The 21,352-nt window shown below is 34.3% G+C and overlaps 1 protein-coding gene across 1 annotated transcript; it reads left to right on the forward strand.

Moving 5' to 3' along the window:
* On the forward strand, window positions 13,668–17,182 carry LOC109834744 (squamosa promoter-binding-like protein 8). Its single transcript, XM_020402765.1, has 2 exons — window positions 13,668–14,197; window positions 16,780–17,182. The coding sequence occupies exons 1-2, from the start codon at window positions 13,704–13,706 to the stop codon at window positions 17,180–17,182; spliced, it is 897 nt and encodes a 298-aa protein (XP_020258354.1). The 5' UTR covers window positions 13,668–13,703.

Consider the following 21,352-nt stretch of genomic DNA (forward strand, 5'->3'; position numbering starts at 1 on the left):
CCCAGCCCCTTGAAAATTTTCTCATGTGTTTTAACCCTAAAAGACCCAAGAATTTCATCTTCCCCTTTTCTTCTTTTTCTTCTTCTTCTCTGTGTCTTTCTCCTCCTCCTGTCCTCTAACTGCTCCTTTCTTCTCTTCTTCTCTCCTCCTCCTCTCCCCTAACCATATCTTCCCCAAAAAAATATACCCCTTAACCCTTCCCCCAAAAACTGACGTGCACTCCCCCCCTCCTCTCTCTACTCTCTCTCTTCTCTCGCTCAGACTCCTGTAAGCTCAAGAGAACCCAAAAAACCATAGATTTGAACTCAACCCTTCGCAAGACCCCTCAAAAGTTTGTCTAAAAAAGTGGAAAATTGCCGAAAACCAATTTAGAGAAGAGTGAAGGAGACGATACCCACTTCAAAGTTGTTCATCGTCGGCGTCCCTCGAATCCGGCAACAAAGGAGGCTCTTTTAGAATCATCCACCTTCTCCTCTGCATCATTATCCCCCACCGTTGGTTCTTCTTCTCTGACGTCCACCTTATCTGAGGATGAGGACAGTAACGAGGCAACAGTGGCCCTGTTGTGCATGAAAATCGGTCCAGATTTTATCCACCAAGACTCTTACGTTTGTGATTTGACTTGCATGGTGTCGTTAGGCGAGAAGGCTATGTTCTTAATGCTAAGCCCTATAACAAGATTTTTTGGACTAAAATTCAATGTGTTCGAAAGACTAAAAGTACCTCAAGATGATTTATCATTGATATATAAATCTGAGAAACACACGAATCTAAATTTTTTAGTTGATAATGAAGACGATTTGAAGTGCACGGTGGAGCATAATCGAAATAGTAGTTGTATAGAGATTCATATGCAAGTTGTTGTTAATATAGAGGGTTCTATTTTTGGAAAAAATTAGAGAGTTCTAACTGAAACGTAAATAATCAATAAAGTCTTTTTTAAAATTGATCTTTGTGTGATATAAGTTTTGTGATTTTAGGTTTCATAGCACAGATGAATCGTAAATATTAACTTTAATGGTTATATGTTAACTCCTCCTGTCGTGTGTTAAGTATCATAACTATATGTTAACTTTCACCAGAACAAGTTAACTTTTAGGGTTGACTATCACATTTATAAGTTAACTTTTAACTGAACATGTTAGCTTTCCTCTTAGTCTGTTAACTTTTTCTACTGAATGCTAGCTATTATGGAACATATTTGTTCCACGAATATATGATATGATGAGTCAGCATCTTGACCAGCCTAACAAGCCGACACCCTAGTGTCGACCGCTCCTACAGTTGACATAAGAGATCCTAACTTCCCAGACGAGTCGACATCTTCATATCGACTCGAGAGTTGGTTATTAGCTGAGATAAGATGACATTCCAACTAGCCGGACAGGCCGACATTCCTGAGTCAACGCGAAAGAATGTGTCGGTCGACACGAGATTTAGCAACTCAAAAATATGACCCTATGGGCTTTGCTTCTTGACGAAGCTAAATGATTGCCCTTATCTCAAACCTGTCAGCATAGGCGTCACTTCTCAACATTGTTTAATTATTGATGATCATCATTATGTCTTCGTTCTTAACAGTCTTGAAGACTTGTCGGCTGCTGGCTCCGAATGCTGCCGAAGTAACCTCCCGCCACTCACAAACCAATACATGTGGAGCAAATGATAACTTATTTTCCAACTCACTCCTCATCACCGCCTCACTACCGCCTTGCTACACACTCCTGAAGTGTCCAATCTGCCCTCGGCATCCTTTATAAATGCAGATGCTATTCGCTATAGCCAGGGGTTCGCAATCTAAAACCCCCAAGAGCACACACTACACAAAAACAAGATCATATAGTTCTATTACTCCACTCAAGCTCAAGTTCATCAACTGACTTGATCGTCGGAGGTACAACGAGGGAACTTCACTGTCCTCTTACGACTCTTTGCGTACAGATTGCTCAATCATCATAAATTCGAAATCAGGCATAAAGTCAAAGAAGAAAGCGGCCTCTTGCAAACAACGCGACTTTATTTGGTTGTGTGATATTTAACATCAACATTAGATTTCACTGCTTTATGCTAACTTTCACCAAAACATGTTAACTTTCCTCTTAGTTTATTGACGCTCACACTGTTAGCTTACACAACAAGCTATTAATAAAATATCAGAAGATGATATTATAGTTGACTTTAAAATCTGACTGGTTTATTAATTTGTGCAGCAATGATACCTCTTTGAATGAAGAATATAGTCATACTTCTCTAGGAAATACTTCTAATTCGAAGAGGATCCCAAATAATTGCCCGTCTAGTGAGAATGTAATGAAATGAGATGATGTTCTCAATAACACGTCCATCATTCCTCAATGGTGGCACATAACATTAACTGAAAGGGGTCAACCATTTCAAAATATAAATGAATCGAGACTAGCTTTGTAATACTAGTCTATGGCGAAAAAGTTTGATTATAAATTTGCAAAGAATGGACCCCAAAGGTATTCGAGTTTAATGTCGACATAAGAAAATATATGAACGCCTTTGGATGCTATTTGTCTCTCCTATTAAAAATAAAAAAGAATTGGAATTAAGAAGTTTATGAACGAACACAGTTTTGGACAACATAGTAACTTGTCAGGACAATCACGGACATCTCAGAAATTCATAGCAGCCCAAATGCATCCTCCGTTGAAGATTTTTCTCACCACCAGACTCTTATGTTTGCTGTTAATATCATATATAATTAATAGGTAACGCTCAAAGTTAACAGTTTCTGTGAAAGTTAAAGTTAACATGATACTGAGATAGTTAACAGACAACACAAATAGACAACTTTAGTTAAATAAATACATTATATTAAAATTCTTACATTCTTACTGCTGATATTGCTTGAGTACACGATATGATTAGACTTACAATCTTAGATATTACAAAAATCTTCTACAATGTGCTACAAAAGTCTTGACAACCTACATTGCTCTACCAAAAGTATTGTACTAATAAGCAATCCACACCAATCACCAATTGCTTCATTACAAATAGCTTGATTGTGACCTTCAGCTTTGCATCGAGGCTCGTCTCATCTCATCAGATGAACCTCGCCACGCAGCGAGGCTCGTCCCACTAAATAAAGTTTGACTGTAATGATTTTGAAGACCCAGTCAGCCCACTTGTGCTAAATTCAAGGAGTTAATTACGCTCTTCAACCCCACGATCAGGGCGTCAGTTACGGGCTAGAGGCTTATAAATAGCCGTAAGCAGTTATGAAGAGGGAAGAGACACGTACACAGATAAGATAGAATTCAGAAGCCAATTGGAGAGGCGCTCCTTTGAGATCCAAACCTCGGTTCTTGTGATCTAAGCAACCAATAGAGGCTAATCCTCCCCTTGAATTGAAGCAGTCTTATTCTGATCATCAACGGGAAGCAAGATCGACTCAAGCATCGAGTGAGGTATCCTTTCACCACACATAACCCACATTAAATAAAGGAGAAGTCAAATCTGTTAGACCATAGAGGGAGGGTGATTAGGGTCTTATGCTAACCTAATCCTATTTTATGCTAATTAAAACTAATTAATAAATTATTCTTACAAGATAGATATACAATATGTTACAAGCAAGAATAAGCAATATGAACAAATGAATATATCCTAGTAATGAGATATTACAAATATATGAGCAATGATATACAAACTAACACAAGGGTAAAATAAACAATCTACAAAAGAGATAGGGTAATATGAAGAGCAATACACAAAGGCGATATAAGATATGAATACAAGAATAAGAACACTAATGCAATCACAAACAAAATGATATGATCACGGAGTTCGGTCTAACCACTTGACCTACGTCTCCGCTCCTCACCTCGAGGAGATCTCCACTATCACAACCGGGTTTTCTACGCTCACCCGAATAACGTTTATACCACACAATACAGTTTTCTAGTTTATCGAAAACTCTACAACTAACACACTCTTGTAATCCCACTCTACACCCTCTCAAGTATTGGAACTAGACATGTCTCCCTCAAGTGCTCGGATACAACCTCTCCCTAGGTTCATCAACCGACACTACTCCTCTTGGGACGATCCCCGACTCTCACCACATACTTCTCTCGGTGTACAAGTGTATTACAAAGTGATTCTCACGATACATATAATTATAATAAATGATTGTTCTCTAATATGGATGAGAACACAATGAAAACTCACACTCAATTATTACAACTCTCACCAACCCAAATATACAATATATGCAAATACAATAAGTTCAAGTGGGTGTGTGTAAACAATGAGTGAAATCAAATCAACTAAACTCAATATAAAACTAGCTTTAATAAAATGATAATCAAATAAATAGATGTAAAGCTAGAAATAGAGTTTAGAAAACTTCTTAATAGATCAAGAGGTAGAGGGAGAATAGTTGGATGCCCAAACACCAATAGATGATCCTCTCAAGCTCTTGTGAAATTGATTTTACAAACTCAAACTTCCAAATGCTTAAAAGTTTCTTAAACAAACTTAAACTAAACTTAAACCCTTATTTAAAACTCTTTAAACTTGTTTTAAAAACACTCTCTTGTTGTTACTGGTAGAAGAGGGTTTGAAAGGTTTATATAGGAAGAGAAAACAACAGCAAAAACCCCAAACAAATCAGCAGAGAATCCCACAGAATCAAAATTTGATTCTGTACCTAATATAACCGTTGGGCAATCGGCGGTCGACCGTGAGATTTTCGCGGTCGACCGTGAGAGATTTTTGAAGCTGAGAAACCAATAGAAAAGGTTATGGTCGACTGTGACGGTCGACCGTGAAAACTTACAGACTGACGGTCGACCGCCACGGTTGACCGTGAAAGTTTCTGCTGGCTTCTGAGGGAAAAACATGGGTGCGGTCGACCGTGGCGGTCGACCACAAACTGACATATGAAATACAGGTTTGAAAGTTAATTTTTTGATTTTAAAACCCTGTTTAAAAATATCAAATAAATTTAGAAAAATATAAACCTTTGGAAAATGATTGTAGACATGATAATACACATGCTACAAAAATTGGTTTTTAAAAATGACATCCCAAATGAAAAATATTATTATTTTACAAAATAGTCCAAAACATGAAAATGTGAACATATGAGTTTTGACATTTTAGCTTAACCATGTTTTGAAACAATAAAAAATAATTTTATAGACTTGAAGAAAGTTGTAAACTATTGTTATGAAGTCTATAAATAGTATTTTATCAAAATACACATATAATGCACTAAAACATGATTTTATTGAACTAAATAAAATTGATATTGATGAAATCATATATATGCATGTAAGTATGAAATAAAAATATGTTTTCTAATTATATACAATTTTTTCATATTAAAACTTGAAAACTAAAAACCATGTATGTATATATATAACTAAATATACATAGAAACCAAAACTTAACTTATGTATATATATAACTATATATATATACAAAGAAACCAATAAAAAATGTGTGCATATTATATTGAGCTTAGAGTACTTGACACACATAATATAAAACCTAAACTAAATTACTCAAGCTTGATCTTGATCTTCGATGTAACTCAACTTGGTACACTTGCGGATGAAGCTTGAACTTGAATCTTTAACTTTGAATTGCATAGGCTTCACTCCACAATTCCACCAACCTCCATTTGATATGATCGTTATGGCGCAATCCATCAGAAAACACGAATACTAGACAAACAACATTAGTGATAAATTGTTTGTTAAACATTATCAAAACAAAGAGGCCAACAATCTCTCCCTTTTTGATGATGACAAATAATTTACAAAAAGGATATATGCACGAAGGAAAATAAATATACAATATTATAATTATCATGCATAACAAGGAAAGAATATACTCATAATATTTCCCCCTTTTGACAATATCAAAAAGGGGAAAACCGTATAGATGAAAGAGAGCGAAAGCTCCCCCTACCTATAAGCATGGGTGAGTATAACACATAGAAAGATATAGGGATTGCTCCCCTATCAAAATACCTCATGAATGTATGAAATGAATGCTAAGGCATACATATGTGAGAAAGCATAGATTAAAAACATGCTAAACATAACTCACATACAAAAAAGATAATGAGAACACATATAAATATGTTAATATAAAAGAAGTATCTCATTACATAATTTTAAAAACATAGTGTATAAAAATAGATTTATGAAATCAAAAGAAGAAGAACATGAGAGTCATGCAAAAAGTTTTCAAATAAAAATAAATCACCCAAAAGAAATCATAAATCAAAGTTTAAATCCAAAAACGTAAAAACCAAATCATCATTGATTTTCAAAAATCAAGAGAGACAACTATATCTAGCTTTTGAGCTAGTAACAACCTATATAAACATTTAAGCACCCGGTAAACAAGATTTGGGAATAAACACCCAATAAATCCGGGGGGTTGTATAAATACAAACCTCTCATCAAAACAAAACCAATAATCATGAAAACAAAAGATTTGATAAAAAAAAAATTTGTTTTCATAACCAAAAGATTTTAAAACATAATTTTTAAAACCAAGAAAAAAAAGAAAAACACTAAAATTCTTGGTTTAAAATCAAATTTATTTTGATACACAAGAGTTCTTGGTACCAAGAGATTTAGGGACATGACCCCTATCTTTTAAGCTCAAAGCCCTACAGTTATGAACCCTCTTAGACATATATGGTGTACTAACACGGTCAAAGTAATATTTACTTAAATGACCCTTCCGATTATAATTTGTGCAATGAAAGAGATCCATTTGTTTTTATGGACCATTAGCTCGTGCACGGGAATCATTTGTAAATAAAGATTATCTTTTAAAATTATTTTACAAATGAGAAACATCATTAAACAAAGGTGGTCTACTTGAGAAATTTGACAAGTTTGAATATTTTTTTAAATCATAACAAAACTTTGCCAAATGGCCAAATCTACCACAAATATCACACTTAAACACATGTGGTCTACGAAAAACATTTGGCAAACTAGAATTCTTTTTCATATCAAAGCAAAACTTTACCAAATGGCCAAACCGACCACATAGATCATATTTATACACACGTACATGTTTATGATGAGCAATGGGTGCATGTATGTGTGCAAAATGTGATGATGAAGCTTGATGAGATGAACAAGGAGGATTAAAGTGAACCTTAGTGGGGTTATGTACACCATAGCAAAATCTAGCAAGATGGCTTTTACGACCGTAATTTGTGCATTTGTAGACTTTGCTATACATGTGTGCATGATGAATAGGATGTTTAGATGTTTTAGCAGGAGACTTAGCACACATGTTCATAAGCTTATCATGATTAACAATACATGTTTTAAGGGTTGAATCTAAAGATGATATGTGATCCTTAACATGATTCAACCCATCATAATGTATACAATTATTGTTATTAGAAGTAGAACATATATAGTTATTTATAAAAGAAGCAGTATCATTTTGTATGTTCTCTACTTCTAACATGGAATTATTTTTAACATGAGATAAGCTAGTGATGGATGAGGTTAATTTTTCAATTTCCAAATTTAACATATTATTATTTTCTTTAAGCATAATATTTTCTTTTGCAATGACATCAAATTTGGAACCTAGCAACTCATGATCAGATTTCAAATTAACATGCTTGCTTTTCAAATCTATAAAATTATTATGCAACTTAGCGTAGGCATGCATTAATCTATCATATGTACAAGCGAATTCATTGATGGATATATCACTATCGGATTCCGAATCGCCTATCACACTAGGGCTATCGCCTAGTGGTCGTGTGCATGATGATGCTCCACACTCACTTGAAGAATAATCCTCCAAACTACGTCGGCTTTCCTCTAAGTTGCCTTGATGTGCTTCTATGAATTTCCATAAATTGTAAGCACTATCAAAATGAAAAAAATTTGTTAGAAAAAGATGAGTGAAAAGCACTAAGCAGATATTCTAACAAAAGCTTGTTCATATTAAATATTCTTTTATCATTTTTACTCCACTTGGATTTTTTCGAAGTGGGTACAATATAAACATCTTCAATAACTTCCCATAAATCGAATTATCTAGATCTAATAAATATATTAAATTTAGAGCACCATTGGTCATAGGAGAAATCATTGAATTTAGAAGCAATACTAGAATCATAGCCTAAACAAGATGCATCATTCATATCCATAATTTGTAAAAATATGCAAGCAAGATACAAATATAATTAAAATAAGATTAACACAAAAAGATAACTTGGATCTTTAACTCAAGGCGATTAGACCTTAAATCAAAGAGCACCATGCTCTGATACCAATTGTTAGACCCTAGAGGAGGGGTGATTAGGGTCTTATGCTAATCTAATCCTATTTTACGCTAATTAAAACTAATTAATAAATTATTCTTGCAAGATAGATATATAATATGTTACAAGTAAGAATAAGCAATATGAACAAATGAATATATCCTAACAATGAGATATTACAAATATATGAGCAAGGATATATAAACTAACACAAGAATAAAATAAACAATCTACAAAAGAGATAAGACAATATGAAGAGTAATACACAAAGGCGATATAAGATATGAATACAAGAATAAGAACACCAATGCAATCATAAACAAAACGATATGATCACGGAGTTCGGTCTAACCACTTGACCTACGTCTCTGCTCCTCATCTCGAGGAGATCTCCACTATCACAACCGAATTTTCTATGCTCACCTGAATAACGTTTACACCACACAATACAGTTTTCTAGTTTATTGAAAACTCTACAACTAACACACTCTTGTAATCCCAATCTACGCCCTCTCAAGTGTTGGAACTAGACGTGTCTCCCTCAAGTGCTCGGATACAACCTCTCCCTAGGTTCGTCAACCGATGCCACTCCTCTTGGGACGATCCCCGACTCTCGTCACACACTTTTCTCGGTGTACAAGTGCATTACAAAGTGATTCTCATGATAAGCACAATTACAACAAATGATTGTTCTCTAATATGGATGAGAACACAATGAAAGCTCATACTCAATTGTTACAACTCTCACCAACCCAAATATACAATGTATGTAAATACAATAAGCTCAAGTGGGTGCGTGTAAAAGATGAGTGAAATCAAATCAACTAAACTCAATATAAAACTAGCTTTAATAAAATGATAATCAAATAAATAGATGTAAAGCTAGAAATAGTGTTTAGAAAATTTATCAATAGATCAAGAGGTAGAGGGAGAATAGTTGGATGCCCAAACACCAATAGATGATCTCCTCAAGCTCTTGTGAAATTGATTTTACAAACTCAAATTTCCAAATGCTTAAAAGCTTCTTAAACAAACTTAAACCCTTGTTTAAAACTCTTTAAACTTATTTTAAAAACACTCTCTTGTTGTTACTGGTAGAAGAGGGTTTGAGGGGTTTATATAGGAAGAGAAAACAGCAACAAAAACCCCAAACATATCAGTAGATAATCCCACAGATTTGAATTTTGATTCTGTACCCAATATAGCCGTTGAACAATCGGTGGTCGACCGTGAGATTTTCGTGGTCGACCGTGAGAGATTTTTGAAGCTGAGAAACCAACAGAAAAGGCTAAGGTCGACCGTGACAGTCGACCGTGAAAACTTACAGACTGACGGTCGACCGTCACGGTCGATCGCGAAAGTTTCTGCTGGCTTCTGAGGGAAAAACATGGGTGCAGTCGACCGTGGCGGTCGACCGCAAACTAACATATGAAATACATGTTTGAAAGTTGATTTTCTGATTTTAAAACCCTGTTTAAAAATATCAAATAAATTCATAAAAATATAAAACTTTAGAAAATGATTATAGACATGATAATACACATGCTATAAAAACTGGTTTTCAAAAAGGACATCCCAAATGAAAAATATCATCATTTTACAAAATAATCCAAAACATGAAAATGTGAACATATGAGTTTTGACATTTTAGCTTAACCATGTTTTAAAACAATACAAAATGATTTTATAAACCTGAAGAAAGATGTAAACTATTGTTATGAAGTCTATAAATAGTATTTTATCAAAATACACATATAATGCACTAAAACATGATTTCATTGAACTAAATAAAATTGATATTGATGAAATCATAAGAAACCAATAAAAAGTGTGTGCATATTATATTGAGCTTAGAGTACTTGATACACATAATATAAAACCTAAATTAAATTACCCAAGCTAGATCTTGATCTTCGATGTAGCTCAACTTGGTACACTTGCGGATAAAGCTTGAACTTAAATCTTTAACTTTGAATTGCATAGGCTTCACTCCACAATTCCACCAACCTCCATTTGATATGATCGTTATGGCACAATTCATCCAACCTCTAACATATTGTTTGTCTACAATAAATAAGAAAACACGAATACTAGACAAACAATATTAGTGGTAAATTATTTGTTAAACATCATCAAAACAAAGAGGCCAACAAAATCAACATTCTCCTCTTCTGTACTTGAGAAAGAGCGATTGTAATGAGATTCTTATCAGGCGATAGAATCTTTTTTTAGAACTAAAACAGTTAAGAGGACCAATCGTTTTGACCTTTTTCGGGACCCTACAGTGGCATGATATCTCAATAGACTTTTTATTGGGACTCCCTAGGACCCAATGATGTATAGATTTTTTTATTGTGGTTGATAGATTTTAAAAGATGGGACACTTTATTCCATGCAAGAAGACAGCATATGCTAGCAACATTGCCAATATTTTCTTTCAAGGGATAGTACACCTTCATGGAGTGCCAAAATCCATCATTACTTATTGTGACTCCAAGTTCTTATTGCGCTTGTGGAGGACATTGTGGTAGAAACTTAATTCAAATTCAATATTACTTATCATCCTCAAACAGATTGACAAACTGAAGTGGTAAATCACACTCTCGATAACCTTCTCAGATCCATCTCTAACAATCATCCAAAGCAGTAGGATATTGCTCTGGCACATGCTGAATTTATTTATAACTGTATAGAGAGTCGAACTATAGATATAACTCCCTTTGTGATTGTGTATGGGAGGCTTCTGAACCATGATCATTATCTGGTTCCAATGTCTAAACTTTCGGGACAAAATATTAGTGCAGATCATATTGCTAAAAAGATACAAGCTATTCAACAGAAAGTGAAAGAGCAGATAGAGAAATCTAATATTAAATATAAGGTGAATGCTGATTAACACAGGAGGAAGAATGTACTTGAGGAAGAAGACATGGTGATGGTGTTTCTGTGAAAAGAGCGCTTTCCGATAGAAAACTCCAACAAGTTGAAGAACAAAAGCATGACCAATGTAAAATACTGAAGAAGATTAGGGATAATGCTTATATCATCAACCTTCTTGAAAGACTTAGCAACTTCCCCTAGTTTCAATGTTGCGTATCTGTTTGAATATTACACGCCAAAAGAAACAACTTTTCATATGAGTATAATCTCGAGGCCAAGCTCTTTTCAAAGTGGAAAGACCACTACAGATATGTTCCATATATGGAGAACCTGGATTGTCAAAAGCCTAGCCCAGTAGAGGAAAATGACTTGCAATGAAAAAAGTGTCATATCTCCCAAAACCATATGGCGAAGTTCAACAAATTATATATAAATAGGGTGTTTTTTCAAGCCGAAGTCAAGCAAACTGATTGTTGTTTAGTTTGCTGCCGTCTATTTCGTGAAATTCCCTACGAATTAAGAGATATTTGAGTTTTTATCAGTTTTTTATTATGTTGAGTAATGTTTTAGGAGCCTATTTTGATTAAAGATTCGAATCTAAATTTAGTTGATTTATTTCCTCAATCATAGAGAGTCTTTTAAGGAGAATTTTAACTTTTCATCAATAAAATTCCTCTTTATTATATTCTCTTCGTGGATTTGATGTTCTTTGTAGATTAGAAATTTTTTTTTTGTAGATTAAAAAGACTATCTTGTTGAATTTTAAGATTCATTATTTTCACGCAGTGTTATAACCTTCCTTCCCTTCCGCCCTTGTTGTTTTCTCACAAGGGGGAAAAATTGCACATTGGAATAGTCTTGCTGTATGGTATTAGCAAAATTCTACAGTGAGCACTGCTTACACTCTCACGCGCAAGCCAACTCTATAACACCCTTTAACAGCCTAGTGAACACGTCAGTTACTCCCATTGGTTTTATTCGATATGGAAGTTTCAGAGCAACTAATACTCTGTCTCCCCCCTCCTCATCTACCAATGGAAAAAAGATAAACATTAATAATGCAAATAAAATAATAACTGCGTAAATAAGACAAAAAATACCAGTTATAAAACACCACTCAAAGGATACAGATGATAACACGTTGGTACGGATATTGACAGCGAGTCCCTCTGGATCCTCCCCTTCCCTGTCCACATCCCCGTCCGTTATATACCCTTCCAAGACTCCAGTAATTTCGAAATTACCACTCTCCGCACGCACGAAAGCGACTGTCTCTATCACTGAGGTAGTTAAACGCATAAACAGCAGCCACAACGAGGGCGTGAGAATGAGCTGTTACTTAATTAAAAGTGGTTTTCCTCCCTGAAACCATCTAATAAATAGAGTGATTATATAAGAACCTCTTATAATTCTTAATTTATATTATAATCATCTAAAAAATATGTTTCCCTTCAATTAGTCACCTTCGCCCAATTTCTGTTAACTTTTTGTCCGTATTTTCATTAATACCTTTAACAGGATGATGCGTCACGCATGTTTTTCCCACCAATCATTGAGGGTATTAATGGAAGATTGGTCAAAAAGTCAATAGAAATTAGATGTTGGTGGTTGATTAAAGTGAAAATGTACTTTTTAAGTGGTTTTGGTATACATAAAAAATCATAGGTAGTTCCTACAAAATCACATCATTTATTAGGTCGTTTCCATGAAAAAACCCTAAAAACTTTTTTGGCAATTTGATACATCGAACATCTATTAAAATCATATCCTTCTCTCTCTCTCTCTCTCTCCTCTCTCTCTCTCTCATCATCTCTCTAATACTTGATATTTAACAACTAAGTATTACAGCGAAGTCGTCTCTAAAGAAAAATATTACAGCAAAGACAAAGAAAATTGACTTAAAGTGAGTCTACGTGATTGATTGCAATGGAGAAATAGTTTAAATGTGATTTACATATATGGTTTACGTATAAATTGGTAATCAAATATGATATCTATAGACTAACTCTATTTTAAAGGTGGTTCCCAGAAAAAAAAATCATATATATTATAAAACCTCCGATGTGAATCAAATGAACTCCACCCTACTTGAGTTGATCAAATTTGCAAGAAAACCTAACTTGATTTTGATCAAATTGTGCACGTTCCAGTTAAATATTTTCATTGAGGTATTTTCCCAGAAACAACCCTGGGGTAAAACAAACTACTGAACCCTTAATAATATGCTCATCGTGGATTGTCCCGGGCATTGTTAACTTATGCCCCACAAAATTCTTCCTACGGACGTAGTCCGTAACATGGTGCAAGGAAGCTGCAGACAAGCTTCCTAACGTCAGAGTCACAGCATTCTGTGGGCCCACTGATCCTAGCAGATATCATCCCCTCTCAGTTTACTTTCAATTGTTACTATCCATTCTCGTTAGTTATTTCACTGTAAAAATCTGTGCTTATATATATAAAAGCTTGAACGGACTCATAATTAAACCTCGACCAAAAAGATCCCATCGATCGTAACATCAGTAGACCGATCATGTTGGAGTACGAATGGGGAAACCCTGCAGCCGCAGCAGCGGCGATGCTGCTGTTCGGCGAAGAGCTCGGCAGCTATCAGAGCCACCCTGATCAAGTGCAGCACCACCACCACCAAGTATTTGATAATTTTGATCACGGACTGGGCATGGATTTCTTCCATCAGCAGCCCCAGCCACAGCAAATTTCTGCCGCCGCGCTGCTCACGACTGCGGCGATGACGCCAGCGCCAGCGAGGATAGGGCTGAACCTTGGAGGGAGGACGTACTTCTCGTCGGGGTCACGTGAGGAGGAAATGATGATGATGGCGGCCGCGGGGAGGGTATGTGGTAGGAGGAGGACGAGGACGGCGAGGTGCCAGGCGGAGGGATGCGGCGCTGATCTTACTCATGCTAAGCATTACCATCGGCGTCATAAGGTTTGCGAGTTTCATTCCAAGGCTTCCATCGTTATCGCTGCGGGGTTGTCGCAGCGTTTCTGTCAGCAGTGCAGCAGGTACGCTTCATTTATACCTGCATGCGATATATACATATATATAGCTCATTTATGTTACGAAAGTATCTCAAAGTTTACATAAAAAGACACCAAAATGGCGGTTACTTTATTTGTTGTATACTTGTTAGAATATAAAATATAAAACTACAACTCTAAATTTCTAGTCATAATTTCAGAGTTTACTTTTGGTGCAACGGACAGAGTCCTTTGAGAATACCAAATCCAAGTGCAATATATAACATCATAAGCCGCTTAATTAAAAATGGTTTATCAATCATGAATCTGTCATTGTTTTGTGGACATCTATTAAATGTCTTGAACAAGAAATGGATATTGGCACAAATCACTGGATATATGATAAATGCTATTACAAAATGAATGACAATTAATTAAGCGTATAATAATTATACGTTATCGTTATTTAAAAAGTGATTGAAAATTGATTGGGTATCGATACGTTGTAAAAAAGTTTTTTTTTTTTAACATTGAACGTGAAGCAAATACCTTAAGTGTTTTGTAGTTAATGATGATATGGTATTCATGTATCCATATGCTATACGTAACATGTAGCATGGTTTTTCTAGAGAAAATATATTATTCATGTTAAAAATATATCATGTGCTTCACAATAAATAGACTTACCTTCACTCTGAGATCCCAAAGCTTACCGTTTTTCACTTTGATACCCCCAAATTATTTTCTTAACAAATTTGACCCTAATGTTTCCATCACATTACAGTATGATACCCTCAAAGGATTTTTTAAGCAATTTGGAGTTTTTATGTCAAAGTTGTATTGGTGCATGGTAAAATGAATCTAAATTTACCATATGCTATGGACGTGATACAGATTCAATAGAAAATATAATGGAACATGGACAAGGGTATAAAATTGAAATGTTGAAACTTTGTGGTAGGAAAATGTTAAAAAGAAATATATGGGCCGTATCAAAGTGAAACTGGATCCAAAGTTTAGAGCATCTAAGTGTTAAGAAAATACTGTTGAGGCATCAAAGTTAAGAAAGAAGTAAACATTGGGAACCTAAATGAAAATAAGCCGAAGAAATACTATTTTGTCTTTTCACTAACCTCAAACTAGCTGGTTGCTTTTGTAGGTCACATTTTAATCCACTTCTATGAGCCTATAACTTTTCTGAATCTGCAGTGTATGAGAATTCACAACTAAAACTAGGATAATTAATTTGTTAGATAAGAGTTTATGGTGTTAGTCAATTAGAACTAGAAATGGAACTGGAAAAAATAGAATAAGTTTATGGTGTAGGTCACATGTTAGATAACGTTATATATAGTAGCCAACTAGAACAGAACTGGAAAAAATAGAATAAGGATAATTGTATAAAATTTTCTTACTTTTTCATATTTGTATAGAAAAGAGAGAGTTCTATTAATCTCTCATATTATCGCATATTTTAGACTAAAACTAGGTGGTAATAAACTAGAACTCTTATATATATATTTTTTATTTTTCACATTTTTTCTCCATTCTCTTCAAACCAGACGACGAGATCATATGGACTATGTTTTTACTCTCATTTTTATATGTTATTTTCTTTTTAATCAAATATTAGATTTTCATTCTTAGTTTAAACTTAAGAATCACAAGTTCATACATTATATAGAATTATTCGAAATTAGGAGATGACGCAGAGAAAAAAAGAAAGCACAAAAGCTTTGTTTTTTACATTTATATTATAATAAAAATTTCAAAAAAATAAAAAATAATTATTATTATAATAATGTCTTATAGTCTAACCAATAGTTATTCAAGATTACTTAATATTCATGGAAATAATTATTTATTAATAGTAATAAGTTTTAAAAAATATAAATAATGGTCTTATCATCAATATGCATAATGTATATACTTCAAGTGTCACAAATTATTCCAAACTAAATAAATAATTATCCCACTAAAATATCCAGCTATAAAAAATTACTACCAATTATCCCACTGACATATGTCACTTTCAAATAATTTTCTTAGACAAGCAATTGCCTCGGTGAAAATATTCCAATTAACTAACATCCCCTAGATTTTAATGAGAGTGACTCTATCTAGATCTAATCATTCCGGAAAAAAAAGACCATCAAAAAGAAAATTAACAATTAATTCTCATAAATAAACTACAAAAATAATTAGACATATAGTTTTTCGATATATGTGCTTTCTAAAAGAGTCAAACTTGAGACCTTAGTATACTACTCATCGGCAACTTGACTACCAATTCGGCTGGACTGTCTTAGACATTCGAATGATGAATGAGTTTCTTTCACTCTCATCTTTTCATTTATACAAGGAAATGCGATATAGAAAGAGACACTAGAGTTGAGATATATACTACTAGGCATAATCAGTATACATCTCATTCCGGCAGCTAGTGCAACAACTGTCTAGAAAATCAGCATTAATAACTCTTATCACAAAATGAAACAAAACTAGTACAAAGAATGAATATATATATATATATATATAATTTGGATTCTACTTAAAAAAATTCTCCTCCTAACCCTTAAAAAAATTATGGGGGTATATATTTCTAATTTTAACGGTGCTGAACACAGGTTCCATGTCCTGGCCGAGTTCGACCAAGGAAAACGCAGCTGCAGAAAAAGGCTTGCAGACCACAACAGGCGCAGGCGAAAATCTCAAGATCTATCAACAGCAATAGCAACAACACCAACACCAACCATCAACTCTCAAAACTCCAACAATAGCAGTACTGATCATAAACCCGTGATGATCACTGAAACAAAACCGGACACAATCTCTTCGTTGACGAATACTTCATCTCCACCGCAACCACCGAAAAATATCTCGGCACCACCGATGGTGCTTGGGCTCGGCTGTGGGCGATTACCGTCAGCGGCCACAGGCTCTCGCCTCTTCATCGACCGGATCATCGCACCACCAGAGTGTGTCATTTCTGCTCACTCGAGGAGTTTCGTGGGCATGAACACCGGTTGATGATCAGCTGGCCAGACGAGGGTGAAGGATAGGAGAACGTTAGAGGGGTGTCCGAGGACAAATAGTTGGAGAGTATTGAGAAGTGCTTCCGCCCCGCCCCCCCCCCCGCCCCCTATTTTTCTTTGCGTGCGGTGTCTCAGTTTTGTAAATTTTGAGTATGAGTTTTCCTGTGGTTTGGTTATTTTATGTTTTATTTTGAACTGATGAGAGTGATGAATTTGTGGATCACCCGTATAAGAGTTGAAGACTTGAAGTGATCTATTAGTATATGGGAAAAATAATTAGGCGAGGAATACTCATCTTGTGACAAAGGTAGATTAGACTAAAAATAAAGTACATTATATATGACATTTTGTTCGTAAGAATCTAAGCCTAGAGGTATAGCAATCAAGAAAAACAAAGCATATAAAAGAGACGTACGTAAAGCTATTTTAAAGCATAAAAGGTTCAAAACACCGAAAGAGTAAATTGCGAAGAGTCGAAGGATGAGTTAGAGCCTTAGAGGTAAGCAATCTTATATTTCTCTCCTTCCACACAAAAAAAAAAAAAAAAAAAAAAAAAAACCCAAACGCTCAGAAGCAATATATAATGCACATCTACTCCCAATAGCGTCTCGTTGATGGCCTTTCTTACAAATAACCTCCAACTCCACATGTATGGACTGAAACGGCATATGCGGCCAACGACAATTGAGAGCATGTCAACTCTATCGAATTCTTGAATTTGCATGATGCATGTCGCAAATTCCACCCATGATGCTCTAAGAGCATGTAAAATCAATCAGCCTTACGTTGCACTAGTAATTCTCTTTTCATAGAATTTTTTTTAACCAGAAAAATAGGGCTATCATATATATAGAGAGGCATCGAGATTGGATACGTATTCCATTTTTTTTAATGTTTTGAGCAGCTAAATTCTTGCGGATATTCATACGATGTACCAAGAACATAGTCTAAAAAGCATCCAAGTTTTACTCCTCTTTTTTATAAGCCCTGAAATTTCTATTGTTAACAAGAAGCCCCTAAGTTTTACCCTTCTCTTCTATGAAGCCTTCAATTTCCTTTTTCTTTTATTCTTTTCTTTGGGGAAAATAAGCTCTTAACTTTTACCCCTCTTTTCTAAGAAGCTCTCATCTTTTTTTTCTTACGATATGAAATATTTAAGCTACCAAGAATGGTAGGACAAAGTCCGTACGTTAGCTCTTGTTTAAGGAATAGCAAACTTTCATTTGATATTAATATTTGTTTGAGCTAATATAGTAGATGTAAATACAAGTATAAAACGTGTATGATGCGAAATGATATAAAGTCAGCACAAATATTGATTTTATTCTTCGTATCATTGATGATCGTCAAGGACTCATCGATGGTTATGAGGTCACTGATGGCCAATAGGAATAAATTGAAGAATTCTAAAGATATGATTTTAGCTCATCAATGGATTATAGAACCTATCGATGATGCTTAGGGACCCATCAACGATAGTAAGCAACCATCAATGGTAAAGTAGACTGATTATAGATTTGAGGATTTGACCGTAGCAGATCATCATTCTTTTTGATCTCTAACTTCTGCCACATTCAGAATATCTCTTTCTTGGTTGATTAGATACTACATTTAATTGAAAGAGATAAATAGAGGAGAAGGTTCTAGGATTTTCATTAGAGAAGATATTGGATTGAAATTTTTTGACCCCCTGAGCCTCAACAAACTCTTTCTCCTCGCGTTCAATATCTTTGATCTTCTTAGTGATGAGAGTTGCTCTCAATTTTATCATCTACACTGTTCTTCGTCAAGCTTCACTTTGATCCATTGAAGGATAGTTTGTTCATAAAAAAGAACTGTAAGATTTTTCTTATTTTCTATGCTTAAACTATGTTTGGCGGTTTTATTTCAAACTTGTTTTTATGGTGTGTTCAAGATGGTGTTAATTGAGGGTTGGGACTAGTGGGACTAACTAGGGCTAGGTGCTGCTTATTGTGGAGAGTTAGATTAGACGATTGTTTTAGATATATTCTAGGATGTTGTCTTCATTTTCAAGGTGCGGTCTTTATAAGCCAACTGAATCGGGTTGTAATTCAGGAGACTCTTGGCATATGAGGAAGCCCATTCGTGAGAAGGAAGAACGGATGTAGGATTGTTATTCGAACAACTATAAAATCTTGCATGTCCTTGGTTGGCTATTTTTTTATTTTATTTTATATATTCTGCTGCATATTTTATGTTTTTAGTGAAATGCGATAGCAACCCCATTCAGGCCCTCTCTAGGCATGCATCTCTATCCAACGAAAAAGACTTAGAGCTTCTTAGAAGAGAGGAATAAAGTCTAGGGGTTTCATTGCCCAAAAAAAAGTTAAATAGTTTTTTAAAGAGAGGCGCAAAACTCAAGGACTTCTTTATCATATTTGATTCAACAGTTCATTTAATAGTAAACAAATATTTTTAATATTCAACTCATAAATGAAAGAATTCAACCAAAGGTATATTCAATTTGGTTAATTATTAATATTCATGTATGCTTTATATTTTATTCCTCCAAATTTAATTTATCATAACTATTTATCCTTTAAAGTTGCACTCGAGATATTCATCATGCTAACATATATCATAAAAAAATATCTATAAAAAATAAATTCTTATTCTAATTTTAATTAATTACAATTATATTCTTAAGTTGCTAAGACAAGTTTGCTAGAAAATGAATTTATAAAGATCTAAAATCTATTATGAGATGTTGTTCTACTTCTACAATACAGCACTATACTAATTTTTTATGTTATATAACATTATAAAGATTACTATCGGTAATTATGTAAATTAGCCGTTTATAAATATATTAATTTAATAATCTTAGCTTTGACAAATCATAGTAATCATCTGATAGAATTAGTTGTTATTTGTTATTATCAGTTTGTTTAATTAGTCGTTATTTGTTATTATCAGTTTGTTTACTGTTTTGATTCGTATCACCACATTATAGGGTTGTTAGATGTGGTTAGCTATTTAGTTTCTTAGTTATTTTGTACTGGCTATATATAGCCTTCGTTTGCTATCAATAAATAAACCCCTTCCAGTATTCCTTTGAATCAATTCTTGAGTTCTAACACTTCCACCTTTCATTATTTATCGTCATAAGTTACATGTTCTTCTCTTGTTGTCTTTTCACATTGTGTTGCCTTCACGGCTTCACCCAACAACGTATAAAAATTGAGTCATGATCATTTAAGGCAAAAAATATTATACACTTATATTACTTTTGATAAAGATAACAAATGTGCTAGTGATGGATCCAAATTTTTTTTGTTATGAGAGTACATATACAAGTATATATAAATTAATAATTTATACAAATAAATTTTAACAATAAAAATCTTATTTATAAATAATCACGAAGACACATAATGTTTGTCATTACAATGTTCATATCAATACATGATAATTTTCTCACAAAAAAATAACAAAATTCGAGTAAGTTCTAATATCACTTTTTTTAATTGGTCCCTTCGTGGTCTCTGTTTTTGATACCTCTACTATATGATTTTCTCATTTTGGGTGCATATGTATTTTTTATCCTCATCCATCTTTATATATATATAACTATATATATACAAGGAAACCAATATAATTGCCGTAGGCAATCAACACTGTAGCGGGACCATATGCGGTAGGTGGTAGCGATTATCCAAATCTTTTTTACATGTCAAAATCAAGCAGTTTTGGCTTGAGTATTCATTAAAAGTAAGCGGTGATGTGAATCAAAACGAGTATATCTATTTTTTTCACTCATTATGTAATTTGGAGGGGACACCTCACATGTCCCCTCCTTTGGTCCCATATTTTGGGTCACCGTAGCAGCACTCTTTTTTTTATAAACAATTAAGACAGCAAAGATGACTAAGTTAATTTGTATCTTTTCTCTAAACATCACAAGCCAAAAGTGACAGATATCTTAGTCAATATCGGAACAATATTTTTTGATGATTTTTCATTTAAAGCCCTTTTTAATGATTCTTCAATCAAAATCTGTAGAGTTTGCTGCTCCGAACCAGCGTCGCTTTGAAGTCCGAGATCCTGCGCGTTTTTGGTTTTCACGAGGGAGGATTGCATTTCAGGGAATGAGCAGCTTGAAACTTTTGGCATTTACGGACAGTGATTATGCTGGAGACTTGGA

This window comes from Asparagus officinalis, chromosome 3 (assembly GCF_001876935.1).
Source record: "Asparagus officinalis chromosome 3, Aspof.V1, whole genome shotgun sequence".
Lineage (NCBI taxonomy): Eukaryota > Viridiplantae > Streptophyta > Magnoliopsida > Asparagales > Asparagaceae > Asparagus > Asparagus officinalis.